The sequence below is a fragment of the Pocillopora damicornis genome, chromosome 11 (assembly GCF_964200805.1).
Source record: "Pocillopora damicornis chromosome 11, jaPocDami1.2, whole genome shotgun sequence".
Lineage (NCBI taxonomy): Eukaryota > Metazoa > Cnidaria > Anthozoa > Scleractinia > Pocilloporidae > Pocillopora > Pocillopora damicornis.
In genome coordinates this window covers 8387292-8403910 of record NC_142680.1, presented here as the reverse complement: position 1 = coordinate 8403910, position 16619 = coordinate 8387292, and the positions used below count along the sequence as shown (strand labels likewise).

Sequence of the window (16619 nt, the reverse complement as noted above, 5' to 3'; positions counted from 1 at the left end):
CTGTTACCCTTTGGTTTCAAAAGCTGGCTTTGGTTTTCAATACATAACGTTTCTTTTATTTTTACGGCGATAATCGGTTTTGCCCAACGTCAAAATGTCAGCGTACCATATCCGGTGGTTTCGACATGTTAATTGATAGCTGATGATTGGTCAAATGCAATCATCATACTTTGGATAGTGGAAAAAATCACTTGAATTGCTTTCAAAAGTATTGGCGATTTGAGGCTGTTTTCACTTCCGTTAAAAACACACGCACGTACAAAACATAAAAACAAATCATCTGTTTCCATCAATGTGAACTTTTAATGGCCAAAGACAGAATTTCTGGCTCCGGTTGTTCGAAGGGTGAATAACGCTATCCACTGGATAAATCTGTATCCGGTGGATAACACAGCACGTTTTGTTAACACTTAAGCGCTTAATAACGATTTATCCGTTGGATGGCATTATCTGCCCTTTGAACAAAGGGGTCCTGGTATTTTATCAAAGATTATCATTAACATAAAAGGTTGGTCAAGGGTCCAGTAATCCATTCATGACGTACATTGTATCCAAAATAGCTTTCTGCCGTCCGGAAACTTTCTTCTCCATTCGATTTTCTACTAGAATTTCCGGAAATTTTTTCTATCGAATGGAAGCATTTTGCAATTGATGACACTAAGGGATATGTTTTTCGAAGGTAAAGGTGTCTCCGTTTTGTTATCAAATGGCTATGGAAAATCTTTAATTTATCAAGCAGCGCCAGTGATCGATCGCCTCGCTTCACTTGAATAAACTGGTCACTATATTTATTGTGCCGCCCGTTAACGCTCTCTTAGAAGACCAGGTGCACTATCTTAATGGACTTGGGCCTGCGAAGCAGTTAAATTAAAGTTAGTTGTTTCTGGCAGCGATTCTTTCACAAATGCAAGAAGAAACCGCGTGTACGTTGAAATCTAGCTTCGGAATCGAACATCGTCCTCTTCTTACTCAAAAATCGCTCATAATCTTTTCCTATATAAGTAAAGCAAAGTAAAAATTTGCACTCGGACGCTGATTTGCAAATTTACTCGAAAAAAATGGAAAATGAATCCACTTCAGTGTTGTTGTTTATCTCGATAACTTTCCACGTTAACACGTGAAAGGGCAGCGCTTGTCAGATAGATAGAAAGATTGATAGACAACTTTATTTCTACACGGTAAAATTCTTCAACACAATCTAGGAGTATAAAATATAAAAAATTCTGCTTACTTACTAATGATTAATACAGCATTAAAAGTTTAAAAACCCATTATATCATGAAAGCTGTTTTTCTAGGATACTGTGTCTCATTTAAAAGATATAATGACGTAGTTTTTAATTCGCTTAAAGAAACTGTATACCAACTCATAACCTAAATTAAACTTTGACGCTAGATTTCGTCGCCTTAGCTGCTCAGAGGTGGATATTATCAGAGCACGCTAAAAAATCACTATCTACTTATGTGCTGTGTACTTATCTCTAACAAAGTTTTTAAAAGTCCGCCGGTCTAATTTTCATTTCAGTTGATGAAGGAGCGCTGCCTTTGGCACTGGTTTGATCTAACTCTGCCCAGTGAATATCTGCAGAAGTTTTCCTTCCACAACGCGGATAAATACCATTGAGATTTGACAAACCAGCACATTTAATACTGTTGCCATACCACCAGCCTCTGCCACTTCTTTGAGCACAATCAACAGATTCTCTATCCCAGGTACCAAAAACGAGATTCCTGTGGGGACCGAGGGAATCAAGGGAAACGGTGGCATCTGTTTCAAAACAAAACAAAAGAAAGTCGCATAATTCTAGGATCCTTATAACGCCTTTTTCCCGCGAATAACTTGTTGTTTTCCGCAAAAAAGGAAATAAAGGAAAAACTGAGGGTTAGTAAGAAGTGAGCTCCTTACGTGGCACAAAGACCTAACTCCAGACCGAGTAAGAACCAATCAGACAGTCAGGTTTACCTCAGGACAACCTTGCCAACTTATAATACCATTATTCGACCAAGTAGAGTAAAATATTGAGATTTAAATGAGAGTGAATTAATATATATAAATCGAATGATAAATGCCGAAAAAAAAAACCGTTAACTTACTTGTAATATTGCCAATATATAGCCGATACTTAGCTGTCTCGTTCCCAATCCCAAACCAGTCATACTCAGGGTGAACAGTTTTGCCAGTAGTTACCCCCAGATCTACCCGAAGCTTATTCTTTGTCTTGTTTCGAGTCAGGCGGTTTATCTTGTCCAGTCCGAGCCAAAACTCACCGACCAAGTTACCGAAGCCATGTTTGTATTCGTTCCAGGTGCGGTTAAAATCAACGGAGCCATCCATTCTCTTCTGGATCACTGTCCATCCCCCGTTGGCTGTAGTTTGGTCACAATATACATTAAAGGCACCTGAACCATCTGGGTCGATAGTGTAAACACCACTGATCCTTCGTCCGGATTTGTACAGCTCAGCACAGTTCCTAGCTGTTGTAGATAAAATAAAGATGCTTGACGTTTTGGGCATGCTCTCAAAGAGGGGGTTTGGTATGAACGTGCTTATATCATCTGACAAAGTATCTGTCTTGGAGAGAAGACAACGGACTTGGATTCTTCATATATCTTTTATCTTTTAAAAGCGCATCAAATCATAAGATAAGAATAAAAAAATTATTTTGAAAAAACTCGACAAATGACCAAAGATTCGAAAAAAGTTTAGAATATTTAAATTATTCTGTTGTCAATGTTCAGCTAAACAGCAGCTTGAACAAAGAGTTGCTAAAGATAAGAGCTCCAAGCATGCTGAAAATTTTGTCATCTCGATTCGCAAAAAATTATTCCTCTGAAAATAAATGGAAATCGCCCTGCATAAGACTACCTTTTTCGGGATACACTGTATAATGATAAAGATAAAATGGAATAACCAGTACAATTAAAAAAAAGTACACATACATCCCACCAATGCTCTGTTCTCGGTGAGAATTTTAACCTCAAATCGAAGTTGGGTCAGTTCCTTCATGATTTCTTCGAAGCAGACAGCAGTGTTCTTCTGGCAATCAATTGGGGCTGCACTTGTTGATGGTATAAACTGAAAATTTACAAAAAGTACCAAGAGCAGCAGAGCTGAACCTAAAGGGAAGAGGTCATAGTGCGGTGTGAAGTCATTCCAGCTTTGATATTTTATGATCAGTGCCACGCACGTTACAGAATGAATTGAACAACCGACGGAACTTAACAATCAATAGGTGCTTTTGATTGGGAAATTGCACAAAGTAAAAGGCCAAAAGTTGTGCGTTTATAACACTATAACTTGTTTTTCTTGCAAACACTCCAGATGTTCCTTTAAAGAACCGTATTTTTGGAGGCCTTCTGCTCCGCCAGTTTTCGATTCCGTCTTTTTGATGAAGTAAACAAAAGCTACTTTTTTGGCCACAGACTTGTCCATAACATCTTCAAGAATAATCAAAGAGAAAGTTACATGTCATTATCTTTTTTTAAAATAGACAGAAAGATCCAGATAAGAGCATTTAGAAATATCACACCACAAATACACCACCCACCTCAGCCGCGCTCTGATCACGTGCAAAACCTAAACATTGATCATATTCAATAAATGTATCCCGATCGGGATTTAAATTTATGCAGGGTCATATGTTTACTATCAGCCAATGACAATCGTGTGTAGAGCAAGGCAAACTTCGAGACTATAACAATTACCAGTTATTCACTTAACGCATGGTGCCTATTGACCATCTCGCATCCATCAAGCGCGAATAACTACTTCATTAAATTCTCCGCTTCTCAGTATTGCTTTGTGAGCTCATTAAATTTGTTGTACTCAAATTTTGCGCATGGTGCCTATCTACCATCTCACATCCATCATGCGCGAATAACTACTTCATTAAATTTCCGCTTCCCGGTATTGCTTTGTGAGCTCGTTAAATTTGTTGTACTCAAATTTTTCAAATGCAAACGACCAGAAGTCAATTCTACCTCCGATCTCCAAATACGTACAAAATGCAGTTATTTAGAATCTAAGAAACGTTCGAAGCCGCGAGGAATAATACCTCTCAAACTCAGTAATAATGTATGTGGTAATTAAACAATTGTGTGGCCTCAGTTGGGTCACATGCATGGATTGCCCCTTCATACCCGGTAAAGAACAGATCCCATCACGTGTGTTTCAACGATCAATGCGGGGAAACTTTAATGATTCGGAACTAACTTGCTTGGCCTAACTGAAGGGCAGAAATCCTTCGCCAATTTCCTTTAACCGGGGATGGGCATCAACTAGATTTTGTAAATTGATGAAAAACGGAATTTCTCCTGTTTCCCTGCGCCCAGGGAAAATACCATTCATACGCCCCACATACATGAAAATTTCAAGATGTATGACCGCATTTATCAACGTGACAGTTTTACGTTTCTGTTTTATCTTTTGAGCCAGATCAAAATTCAAGTTTGTTGAGAAAAACTGTCGCCACAACTTTGAGCCAGCTAGCTGGAAAGGACTTAAATCTTAGGCCGGACGAAATTCGACGAATCAACCAAATATTCACATGATATTTGTTACATTGGGAAGTCATGTTCAAAAACTGACTATAGTTTTCCATCAAGTCTTTGACTAGACATTGAATAGCCATTTTAAAGGTAAAGCAAATTTAAAACTGAAATTGCTGACTCCAAGAGGATCTTTTCGATAAAACGAATGAACGATCGAGATGGAAAATAGAATTGTGTTGAGCTCGGAAAACCAAAATTGTGGGACCGTATAGGCCACCGCGAGCGCGAAAGTTCGACTGTTCGACTGTGTCAGACAATCTGACTATTCTCTATTGAAAGCCACCATTGAAAGACATTCCAAAACGTTTAGAGTTCGACCTCTGTTTCTTTCGTTAATAATACAGAGTAGACTTCTCGAAAGTTCTTCCTATTTGCAAGATTAGTCGCATACAAACTCAGTGGGTTAGGAATTATGTTTAAATGAAATAGATGTGCAAACAATCTAATATTTTAAAAAGTAAGCATTGCATCTACGCACTAATGAGTGTTCGACGAAAGTCTCCTTAAGACGCGAATTCTTCATCAAAGAGCCAGATTTCACATACCTGTTCCTTGTTTAATACCTTTCATTGTAATTCTTTTGGTGTTGCATGCAGTAGCACTCAGAAACGCTGCCAAAAAATTGACGATGGCGAGGTTTTGCTAAAACTGATTGGGTTCAAATTTCTACTGAGTTATAAGAAGCTTGATAGAGTTGCGTGCGCACCTGTTATATGCATCAATGCCTCTCCAAGTCGTGGGAATCAAGAACTTCAGTTATCGTCAGAGACAACCCTAATTACATTAATTTGTTTTCGAGAATGATTTTCAAGAGTGACCCGTTAGTTGTGGGAGTCCAGTACCTCAGTTAAAGTCGGAGACAACACTAATTATATTAATTTTTTTGGAGAGTAAACGAGTGACCCGTAAAATTAATTGCGGTTTCGGCGAATCCTTGAAGGTCATGTTTAGAAAGTTTCCAAACGCAGTTAAAATTACAAAAAATACATACCTCAGGATTTTACCGTAAAATTTTCCACTCTTAAACGTAAGCAAGGGAAACTTATGTGTTTTTGGAAGGATTTTATACTTAACTGGATAGCAAAAATTTTTTAAGGGCCGACCTTTGTTTGAGGACGTGCGAGTTCGTGAGAATTAAACGTTAGCGGGGGTAACTGACGTTTTGTTTGAACAGACACAGTTCAAGTTATTTCACATGCTGAACTATTTTTACCTAGTTTGGCGATGTTTCTAACTCAATAACATTTTTTTGGTTAGAGAACTCAAGTGGATTATCAACCCCAAGCGTGACGAGAGAACAAGCGACTCCTCCTTTTTCGTTCACCTAATATCTGTCACAAACATTTTTGTTTAGTTCAATATTTTTTTACTTCCCTGGAAACTAATTTGGATCGAAGGGAAAATGGTCAAATAATTTCGGTACACTTTTTTACACGTTTGGCTACAATACAAACGATATTTTTAATATTTCTATTTTAGATTGAAGAAAACCTATTTATGTGTACGATACTGTGACACGCCATGATTGGTCAGCTGATACGTTGACCGTCGTTTCATATCTGCAATGAACTTGAGTAAAATACCAGAAAATTTTGTTTTGACCATTGAAAGTTTAGAGGTCACATGGACTGAAACAGAAGACTTTTTGTCCTTTTTGTCTGTAAACAACGGAAGAGACAAACAGCCAGTAATCATAACGTAATAGACACCGACATTTCGGCGTCGGGCAAAACCGATTATTATTATGAAATTAAATAATTATCAATTCAAACTAAAGCCAACTTTTGAAGCAAAATTAATTGGGAAAATGCTTCTAGAAAGATGCCCACAATAAAATTTTGGCCACTGAAACGCATTGAAAGTTACTATTAGGCAACTTTTACATGTTTATCATTACTAATACTTATGAACTGTTGATCCTCTTTGATATTCTGTGCACGTTCCATTCGACCGAAGATTCCCGTTTGGAATTTCTTAAACATTTCGTGTGTCCAATGGAACAGTATTTTGTAACAGGCAGAAAACAGGCCGAAAACATCTCGTTCCTGTGATTATGTTGCATGTACTTTCTATGATAAACGAACCTAGCTATCCTTTCGCTTTTGATGCTACTATGATAGTACTATGATACTACCACAGCACCTATGAAACGTCAGGTTAGCATTCATTGGTCCAAATTTCCGCGAAAATGGACGACCTCGAGGGCTTGTCAAGAATTTTTAAAGCGAGATTCCAGAAAATTTTTGTTCTATTCGATATTTAGGTGGAATTTCCGGAAATTTTTATTGAATATAACTATTTTGCATCTTGTGACACCTAGGAAAACAAACCCGAATTTCATTACACCTTGCCTTTGAATTAACGCCAAAAAACCGTAACTTGTTTCAACTTTTTTACTTCAGACCATAAGATTGTAATTGCTCATGCTAAAAAACACATTATCAGACACGTATTAAGAAGGAAAGAAAATGCAAAGGAATCGAAAGCAACGTAATATATGGGGAAAAATTACAAGACAAAGATGGTTACAAAATTGCGCCTTTTCCTGATAGGGAACAAGAGAGGTTTGACATCCACAAGTGTCGAACTGGAAGAACTCAGTGCACAAACTCACAACGTGACTTAGCCTTTTTGACCTTATGAGAGTTAGTAAAACAATTCTTCTTACGAAATTTTTGATCTAGCGTTAGCCATTCGCTAAGCCTTTTGAAGAAATGCTCGTGAAAACACGGCCAGCGCTTGTCGTCCACATGCAAGAGTTTGTAGTCCATAATTGCATGATAACAAATAAGATTTGTAAGTGTCATGCGTATTTCAGTAAAATACTGTATCAGAAGAAATATTTTGCCATACGATATGGAAAATTATTGGTGCAACTGACGAAATAATATTCATCACTTTTGGGGCCCGGACCAATTATATAATGACTACTCTATGATTTTTTCTCGAAGCCAGGTATTGGGAGCGCTCCCGACATCTCGCTTCCTCTTTTAGCTAGTAATAGGATTTAACTAGTATCTGGAAGGCACAAGTTCGAGTCGAACTTCTTTTGTGCAGTTGCTTTAAGTGCCGCTCACCTGTGAGGATAATCTTTTTATTTGTATTTCATCTGCATGTCAGCACATATTTCACAATTATCACATAAAGATATCGACAGTTGTTACGTATTTCCTGTTGAACAGGAAATGCCGAAACAAGGTCAAATTAAGATGATTGTGCCAGACTAGCTGATTTCCTAACACTAGGCAAACCGACCTCACATCAGATTCCGGTAATATAATAAACGTACAAGTTCTCGTGAACCCCTCACAAGACTGGCCAAAGACGAACTAAAAAAAAAAAAGGTGCGTCTGGTTAAGACCCTGTTCGGAAATTCGCGATAAAATTAGAAATATAAGTTCTTTTTTAATTAGATAGTAACGGAAGTTCTAAGCTTTCAGGGATTGAAAAAAAAGAAGATTATGACCTTTTTGTTTCCTTTGCGTATGTCATAAATTAAAATTCGCACGCACCAAGAAGGCGTGTAGTAAGAGAGACTAAATAAGTAGACTAAATGAACTTAGCAGTAAGTTAACTCCTATCACTCTTTGCCATTATACTTTTTATGAAGAGTTTTGATTCTTCATTTTCTTGAAGTTGACAAATTATTATGATTATTTTATTAATTATAATTATTTTAATGTTTTTGCAGCCTTTGTGAATGACATAGCAAACGACACCCGAAGAATAACAATGAGGGACTTACGTGCCGTGATCTAATGCTTACTTTTTTTAAATATAGGTCTGTAAGTGTGGCTTACATGCGGCTCTTAATTTAATTACCAGAATGAACTCTCAAAAAATCGACGGCAAGGAAAAAAATCTCAAAACGTTTCAAAATGTTTTACCATCTGGTTCATGCAGGAAAAAGTATAGTCAATTCAACTTTTATGCTCATGGTAACACATGACACTTTTTGTTTATCTTTTTCTGAGTTCTCTACAATTCAATTTCCAAACTTGATCGGCTTGATCAATCTTTTCAATGCAAAGATTTCCTTGTGATGAGCACATTAAGTTTAAGGTTTGCTTCTGCTTTAGGAATTGCAAGGTAGTGTCCGGTCAATGGCATGATCAACACATATATTTAGGTTTTTTTGAAAATGGTCTCCTGACAAATCAGTACCTGCAGAGATTTTCGCTGAGTTAAGGCCGTAAGCGTCGAAATTAATTCTTTATTTGCCTAAAAATCGATTTATTCTGGTAGAAATCGATATTTACAGAAACAGAATCGTTCCATGAAATCTACCAAATCGTAAGACGCAAAACAGGTTTCAATCGATTAACACGCTAACAATCAGAATTTAGGGAGCCGAACGATAGATCCTTCTGTGTGTTGTCTTCAGTCATGATTTCGAAAAGCAACGACAATTCTTTTTAAGCCTGATCCTGAAAAACTCCTTTTCTGAAAACATATTTGCGTTAGCAAGACCGGTAACAAATCGATCTTATTAATTGATTGAAGCTTAGGACTCCTTCGAACGGTCCTCAAGAGGGGTAAGGAAGGGGTGGGAGGGGTAGGGGTGGTTTAGTTAAGTTACGATAATACTTCCCTGATCCCCCAAAAAAGCTCTGTAATATTCTTACGACCCTCCCCCCGCTCTTCGTTGGGTTCACTAGCAGAAAACTATCTTCGAAAACCATGATATACTTTCCCCCTCCCCCACCCCCTCCCCCAGTCGCCACTAATCCTAAATTGTTGCGGCCTTTTGTTGTTATTATTTCATCGCATCATGTGTATAGTTTTTTCCCCAAATCTCTTGTTTATTTAAGTCTGTAACTTAGCATTATAACATATCATAGGTGGAATGACTTCACACCGCATAATGATTTCTTTCCTTCAGGTTCAGCTCTGCTGTTTCTGGCACTTTCTTTGACTTTTGATATTCTACCATCAACGCGTGCTGCCCCAATAAATTTCCAAAAGAACACTAGTATTCTTGTCCACTTGAAAGAAGCAGAGGAAGAAGAGACACCAAAAGAAGGGACATATAACAGGACGTCGGAGACGTGTAAGTAAGATTGTCTATCATTATTATCGTTATTATTTTTAACAACTAGAAACTGTGCTCAGTTGTACAAATCCGATCAAAGGACCAGCGGTTTTCCGACCACGTGTAACATAACAATAATGGTTTGTTTCTCTAGTTGTTTGATTTTTCTCCTCACGCAGAGTTGAGTCTAAGGTCCTCTGTTGAGTCCAAGCTCCTCCTCCTCAAACTTTCAAATGAAGCGATTGAACAGGCCGAACAAATGTGGAAATAAAATTGTACAGTTATCGATTACCATGCACGTGACAGTTCGACCGAGTACGATAACTCGACTGTATTTTAATTCTGAACCAGCATCGAAAGACATTCCGAGACGTCTGGAGTGCGACATATTTTCTTTGCATATTTTTTTACATATTTTCCGCAGCAGCGAAAGACGGCATTCTTCACTGAATAACTACAAATTTTAACGGTTAACCTCTGATTGAAGATGCACGAGTCCGTGAGAATTGGTGGTGAATTGTGGTTAATATTCCACAAATTAGAATCTAAAATGTTCAATAACTGAGAAGTAGTCTTGAAATTCTCGTTCTTGAATGTTTTGAAAGTCATTGCATGTTAAAAGTGATAAATGCCATTTTTTCAGTTGTATGAAAAACTATGCATGTCGCCATGGAAACATATTCCTTCGATTAAGGGATATAACCGTCTCTTTAATTAAAGTTGACAATAACTGAAGAAATCCTGTTTTTTATCTTACAAATAAGGATTAACAACTCTTAAATACGGATGACAAACACAAGCCGCCTTTTCACGGGCGTTGTTTCAATTGGTTTAACGAATGACAACTGGAAATCTCCTGAAAACATTTCTTTTAATTGCCAACTCACTTAAAGGCAAGTGAGTCAGCAATATAGTTGCAGAGATGCCATCCCTAATAAGTTTCATGGCAGCAAGTGGTTTCAAATTTGAATTGCAAAACTGCAATTTTCATTGATTTTAAGTCACCAAAGCAGATAAATGTATATAGCTTAAGAGTGTCATCTAGCAGTTTCCACTTATGACAGAGAACTTGCTGGTGAGACTGTCGAATCGAAAACTGTTCAAAGGATCTCAGTGGAGTTGACCGTTGGCTGTAAAACGGCTAAAAAAGTCACCCATTAGGCGTATTGTTCTTTATCAACTCAACAGCAGCTCGATCTGGATTATTCTTGACGATTGACTCTAATAGTAAAAGCAGACAAGTAAATGTTTTACACTAATGGCCTTTAGCTGTAAAAAGGTCAAAATTTTAAGCTTTAGCAATGAAAGCCACCATCCCATTGAGATTCTCTTCTGTAATCCCTCCAAAGGAAAAAAATATATTAATTCTGCGTTTCACGATCTCGAAACTTTTCACCTTAAACTTATCCAACGGCCTGTCGTTCTAAAAGAGTGTCCTTACTATTAACCATGCAAATGTATTTGCATCTCTCGTCATAACTACAAATTGTTTTATTTGCGTACGTGCTCCTCTAAAATTATCCAACATAACTAAGTTTAATTTATCCGGAGTCGTAAAGTCACGACCAGAGATCTTTTCACACAATTCATTTTGACTCACCCAATTGTAAAATGCAATTGTCAGTTATTACGATTTACAATCTGTAAATTACTTAAACAGAACGTCTTCACCAATCCGCCATTAAGCAGATGCCAAAAGCTCTTTGAGGATCTCGTATTTGGTTTTAAAGAAACCTTAAAGAAACTTTAAGCTTCGTCATTCGATTTTAAATCAGATTTGATAAAGCAAGAAGGAACATCTTGTCACTATATATGCCGTAAATAATCATATTGTTATTGAGCAGGGAATGAAATGCAATTGACTGCAGTGACAGTCTGATGGCCAAGCAATCACACCATCAATCATTTAATTGATCGATCTATAGATGTGTCATCTACGTCCAACATCACATTTGTGGCCTTAGTGAACGTGCCACATTTTTAACGCATATCATCGGAAACGAGTACGCTTTCTGATACGATACAGCTACTGAGATATACCTTTCGTATACATTATTGCATTATTGCTGACCCAAGAAATGTTATTATACTATATACATTATTCTAATTACTTTCTTATCGTGCATGCAGTCTTTAATGCGGATAAAAACCACTATTAGAAAAATGATGTTCCTCGACTATCGGACTAGACATATCTGTTGTATACGCACTTCTTAAAGAGACAAATGCTACGGAATAGAGAATGATAACAGTGTCAAATTGAAAATGACAACTTTTTTAAAAGCGGTCCAATTTGTTCTCGTTTTCAAATGTGAATCAAAGTGCTCTGTGAGCAAACTCGTGAATTGACACATTGAATTGATTATGTTTAATGTTATCTTGTTTAGGGAATTTTGTGGTTGATTGTCATATTTAGAGCACGAGCAGTAGTTCAGTGTTCGCTAATGTAGCAAAGAAACAAAGTAACGTTGGGATAAGAAGGCATTACAATTGAAATGATCATGCTATTACATTTGACAAGGTGGATGATGTCATGTGTTTTAAACATCTATCATTTTTGTTTCTGGTTCAAAAGAAAAGGTTGGAAGTAAATGTAGGTGAAAAGCGAAATTTACTGTCTTTCGTTGTAAATATTAGAAAATCAAGGCAATACTGTCTTAATGAAAACATTAACGATCCCCTCTTTATCAAATGAGACAAACGGGAACGAGTTTTGAGTGATATAACTAAGCCAAGCCTGCCACCGTCATTTTGGATCTCCGCCTGGGTAGATTTAAGTCACGTGCTAGGCAACGTATAATCAATAACAAGATAGAATTTCATTTCAGGCCTATTTGTCAGTTTTTGTGGTGTGTAACTTTCGCATTTTAGTACGTTGTATGTATGTTGAATCTTCAAATTGTCTTGAAACTTAAAAGAAAATTGTTCTTTAAAAATTCACTGAAAATCGGTAGCTAAAATTGTTTGTTTAGGTGTTATTTGATTTTCGTGTTAACTTGTTATTTCGTCAGTCGCCGGCATCTTTTGTTGCTTCACACAGGAAAAACACACGCGACGAAACGTAATGATCAATTTTGTTCGTAATCTCACGCTATAACAGAAAAAGCTTTTGAACATCTGTAAACTCCGAGCGCTTCGCAGTAGGTGATCTTTTCAATGAATCTTCGGATTGTTTTCAAGTTCAAGGACTGTAAATTACAATTTTATGAAAAAACGAAGGTTGTTCTGTTATTTCAGTGTGAATCCTTGCATGCCTGCCAGTCGCTGGCGCCGCTTGTTGAAACTAAAACGGAAAAAAAAAAACTCTTTTAAGATTATCATTGGCTTCTTTTTCACCCCACCACTATTCTTAGCAACAAAGGTCGCCATTTCGTATGTTTATTGCTCGCCAAAAACTATCAAATGCACTCAAAAGCCTAAAATCTAAAAAAAGTTTACAGGAATCGACCAATCGAGCGAGCGAATGCCATTCCCCACATCGTATCTATAACTCGCTCTTGCGCATGCGCGCAATTCACGAGTTAAAAAGGGGAAAAGGGAAATGTCTTAAAAATTGCAACGATTATTCTGGTCCATTACCAAGATTTATTCAAGCTAAAAATCATCTTACGATTGCACTGATACAGAGTACAATGAACGTGTGCACATACAAACAATTGATGAGATAAAGAAAAATGTTAATTCATTGGTAAACCTGATGGAGAATTTTACATCATATATACTTGACTTTTCCTGTGCTGGGCGACCTTCATTTTCAAAAAGTTATATATCCTAACCATTTTAGGCGTGGAGAACGAGGGGCCTTACCGGTAAAAGCAATGTCGGTAGAGCTAGCAGGACTTACTATCAATGGCAATTAAAATTTCGTTGTCTACTATATCCAGTGGTCTCAACATGCTCATAAATAGCTTCTATTTAATCAAATGCAGTATTTAATTTTAGGTGAGTAAAAAGAACCGCCTGAACCGCTCTCTAAAGTTTGAAGTCGTTCACATGGCGGCGATCTGGTATTTTATTGAAGTCCATCATTGACATACGGAATGGTGCAGATTTCAGCTGACCGTTCATGGTGTGCATCCTACCCAAAGATAGCTTTAATTTCTGTTCTGAAAGAAAGATACTTTCAAAAGGTCGCTTGGATTGTGGCCAAACGCTTGAAAAATGCACTTTGTGTTTTGCTCCCAAAATGTCTCCAGGGGAGACAGAGTATTTCTTAATCCGGGAAAAAATGTTTGCAGCGGATATCGGGTGAAAGAAAAAAGGAAGAGGGTGAAGCCTTTGAATATCGTGTTTGTAGCGTCAATGCACGTACTATACTTCTATAGTGATCTGATAAAGGACACCCAAGATCGCACATTCCTTAGCTTCAAAAATCAAAAGGATTTTTTATTTGGTACCCTCAGAATATTTGAAAGAACGTCTTGCTGAAAATTCTGCGAACAGTTTCTAACTACCACGTATTTAGTCAGGGGCAAGATAATCTCCTGGCGTGGCGCGAGTTGTTTATAAAACTTTATAAGCTGAAACCTTGCCTTTCATTTTGACAAGAATACATCCACTTTTAGCGAATTTATAGGGAATTTATATTCGATCGATTTTCGTCAAATTTCACCAAAACATTCCAGTAATAATGATAAACGAAATCGTTTCGGGAAATTTTGATTGCCCATTTACGCAACACGCTTCGACGCTCCAACTTTACATGTCGATATCTAGACAACCAGTCAGAATATTAAAAAGCCCTAAACAATTTTGTTGATTGATACCTTGTGATTACGGCTGTGCTGCCATTTTTCTTGTGCTGCGGCGTCAGATAAACCATAAATTCAATAGAAGAACCCTTGGTCGTTTCAGGCCTCACAGGCTCCTGACACTTCCTAAAAGGAAAAGTCGCTTATTTTATAATTTTATCGTTAACTAAATTTATCAAGCTTTCTTCTGATGTATAGTTTCCTGAGATTTAGCGAACTAGCGCGCGTACGAATTTTTTCCCGAAAGACATCCACGTTCCGTTCTCAAGTTCCATGAAAGTTGATTCAGTAATTGAGAAGAAAGATGCAATTTCTTTTAACTCTGAAAGGACTACTGTTGAAGTCGCGTGCGCTTGTGTACTATGCAAGCTCTTTGAAGTGACGGCTTAGTGTTGCTTATTCAACCCGATTGTTTCAGCTGAAAAATTCGATTACATCGGACTGGAAATTTCCACAAAAATTGTTTGGTCGTGCCTTTGGAGAGAAATACATATCGGCTCCTGATAATTCGTATTCTTGATGGACTGCATGATGATGGACTAATTTAATTACGTTAGAAGTTTGTCTCAGAAATTTTCCGACCTACGCAAGCTGTGTCTTCAAACCTGGATATATCAATCTCGTTGTAATTAGCGGTTTTACTTTTAAGGAAAGTTTTCATTACATTTCCAAACATTGTTAATCTTGAGTTCATCTTATTTTTTTCGATGAAAATGAACAGTTGGTTCATATGTCAGCATACGTTCATCGAAGAAGCACGCGAGAAGTTAGGAGAGCACGAAAGATTAGGGACCTTAAGCAGTCAGGACGGCAACGCCAAGGAAGACTTCGATTAAAAAATTAATTTCTGCCTTTAATTAGAATTTAAAAAATGACTGCATGTGTTTACCGTCTCATACGTCGCCACACCTCAACTTGAGCATAACGTATAAAAGAAGCGTTGAATTCCAAATGGAAATTAAAAATAATTTGCCGTCGCGGTTTCGGTTCGCAGACGGCGCAAATTGTGATGATTTCACGTTGTTGTTTTGCATAGGATGGCTGAGAAATGTAAAAAGTTTTAAAACGCACGTGCTGAGCTATTTCTCTGCCAATTAGATCTTTTGTTTTTGTATGTTCTCGTCTCCGTCACCGTCGTGGTTTGCTTAAGGTCCGTAATGGCAAGAGCTGCTTTTGATACCCGATCAATTCGACGGGATGGCATTTGGTCATGTTTCTGTTTACCGACTTTCTTCGCCTTGAAAGAAGGAAGATCAAAAATATCTTTGCAATCAAAATATGCATTTTATAACCTTTTACTGACATCCAGTTTGTGGTGTTTTCCTAAAATCCGTAACCGAGTGCAACTTTAGCTTCTTGAGGTCTCTCCAACCTTTCCCACGGCCTGTGCTTCATATCTCGATGAATGAATAGCCAACGTATGCAATACTTGTGTTATAACATTGTCATCACAGTTGTCTGGATGTTCCTTTCTCACAATTTCAAACTTCGGAGAAAGACAGCGCACAATACATTCAAAATGAATCATCTACAAGATATATTAAACTGGGAGCAGTTCAACAACCTATGCCCAACCCGAAAAGATGATAATTTTAAGCAAAATGAATTCAGACATGAAAATTTTAGATAAAAATCACAGAGCGATCGGATTTCAAAGTAGACGTATTCACATGTCAGATTCACGAAATAACGGCGTGCTAACCGAAAATTACAACTACAAAGAAGGGCAAAAATGACAAAGAAATATTTCGAAACAAAAGCTAAAAAATACTAGAAATGCTGTTTAGAAGCGAAAAAAAGTCAGAATTCCGTGCATATGAGGAACTGCGCATAGATTCAATATGCTTGAATCGATGCCTGCTAGATTTCACGGCCATAAATCACATTGCGTTATGTTGAAAACTCTGAGAGTCGTAAGTAAAATCTTCTGTTGCCCAATACCACAAAAACATATCAACAATCGAAAAGTAATATTACCTGGCCAAAGAATGGTCTGATAGTGCGAAGCCCCAATTAAGTCAGCAAATTCAGTTTCACTTTACAGCCTCAATTCGTAACGCGTTTGGGAATCGTTGAAGTGTTCACTCGAAAGTTATTTTCGTCGCTTTCTATAGCTTTAAAAATCGAGTATCTTTCCGTTAATTTGCTTTTCGTTTAGAGCTCTTAGAGGTCCATCTCAATCGGGATGAAACGGAAAAAAGACATCTTAAAAATCTTCCAAACACGAGGCATTTGTTTCTTGACGCATCATACATGTGCACAATAGGATTATGACGCACGCTCGCG

At 37.4% G+C, this 16619-nt stretch overlaps 1 protein-coding gene across 3 annotated transcripts; it reads right to left on the bottom strand.

The window, feature by feature from the left end:
* Window positions 1-1146: 1146 nt before the first annotated feature.
* Window positions 1147-16619, bottom strand: LOC149037300 (angiopoietin-related protein 7-like). Of its 3 annotated transcripts, XM_089187583.1 has the most exons (5): window positions 16311-16617; window positions 14349-14459; window positions 2940-3116; window positions 2094-2474; window positions 1147-1767 (listed from the first exon to the last, which is right to left on the bottom strand). In XM_089187583.1, exons 3-5 carry the CDS (start codon window positions 3004-3006, stop codon window positions 1493-1495), a joined length of 723 nt encoding a protein of 240 aa, XP_089043709.1. In that variant the 5' UTR covers window positions 3007-3116; window positions 14349-14459; window positions 16311-16617; the 3' UTR covers window positions 1147-1492. The 3 variants fall into 3 exon arrangements, with proteins under 3 accessions (XP_089043709.1, XP_089043710.1, XP_089043708.1); XM_089187584.1 differs by lacking the exon at window positions 14349-14459 and having other exon boundaries at window positions 16311-16619; XM_089187582.1 differs by lacking the exons at window positions 14349-14459; window positions 16311-16617 and adding an exon at window positions 5096-9058.

Coding starts and splice junctions, on each gene's coding strand:
- LOC149037300 (XM_089187582.1), bottom strand. CDS start 5,120: ATGAAAGGTATTAAACAAGGAACAG. Junction 3,117..5,095: donor AGGTATTAAACAAGGAACAG/GTATGTGAAATC, acceptor TCTTCCCTTTAG/GTTCAGCTCTGCTGCTCTTG. Junction 2,475..2,939: donor GAACAGAGCATTGGTGGGAT/GTATGTGTACTT, acceptor TATCTACAACAG/CTAGGAACTGTGCTGAGCTG.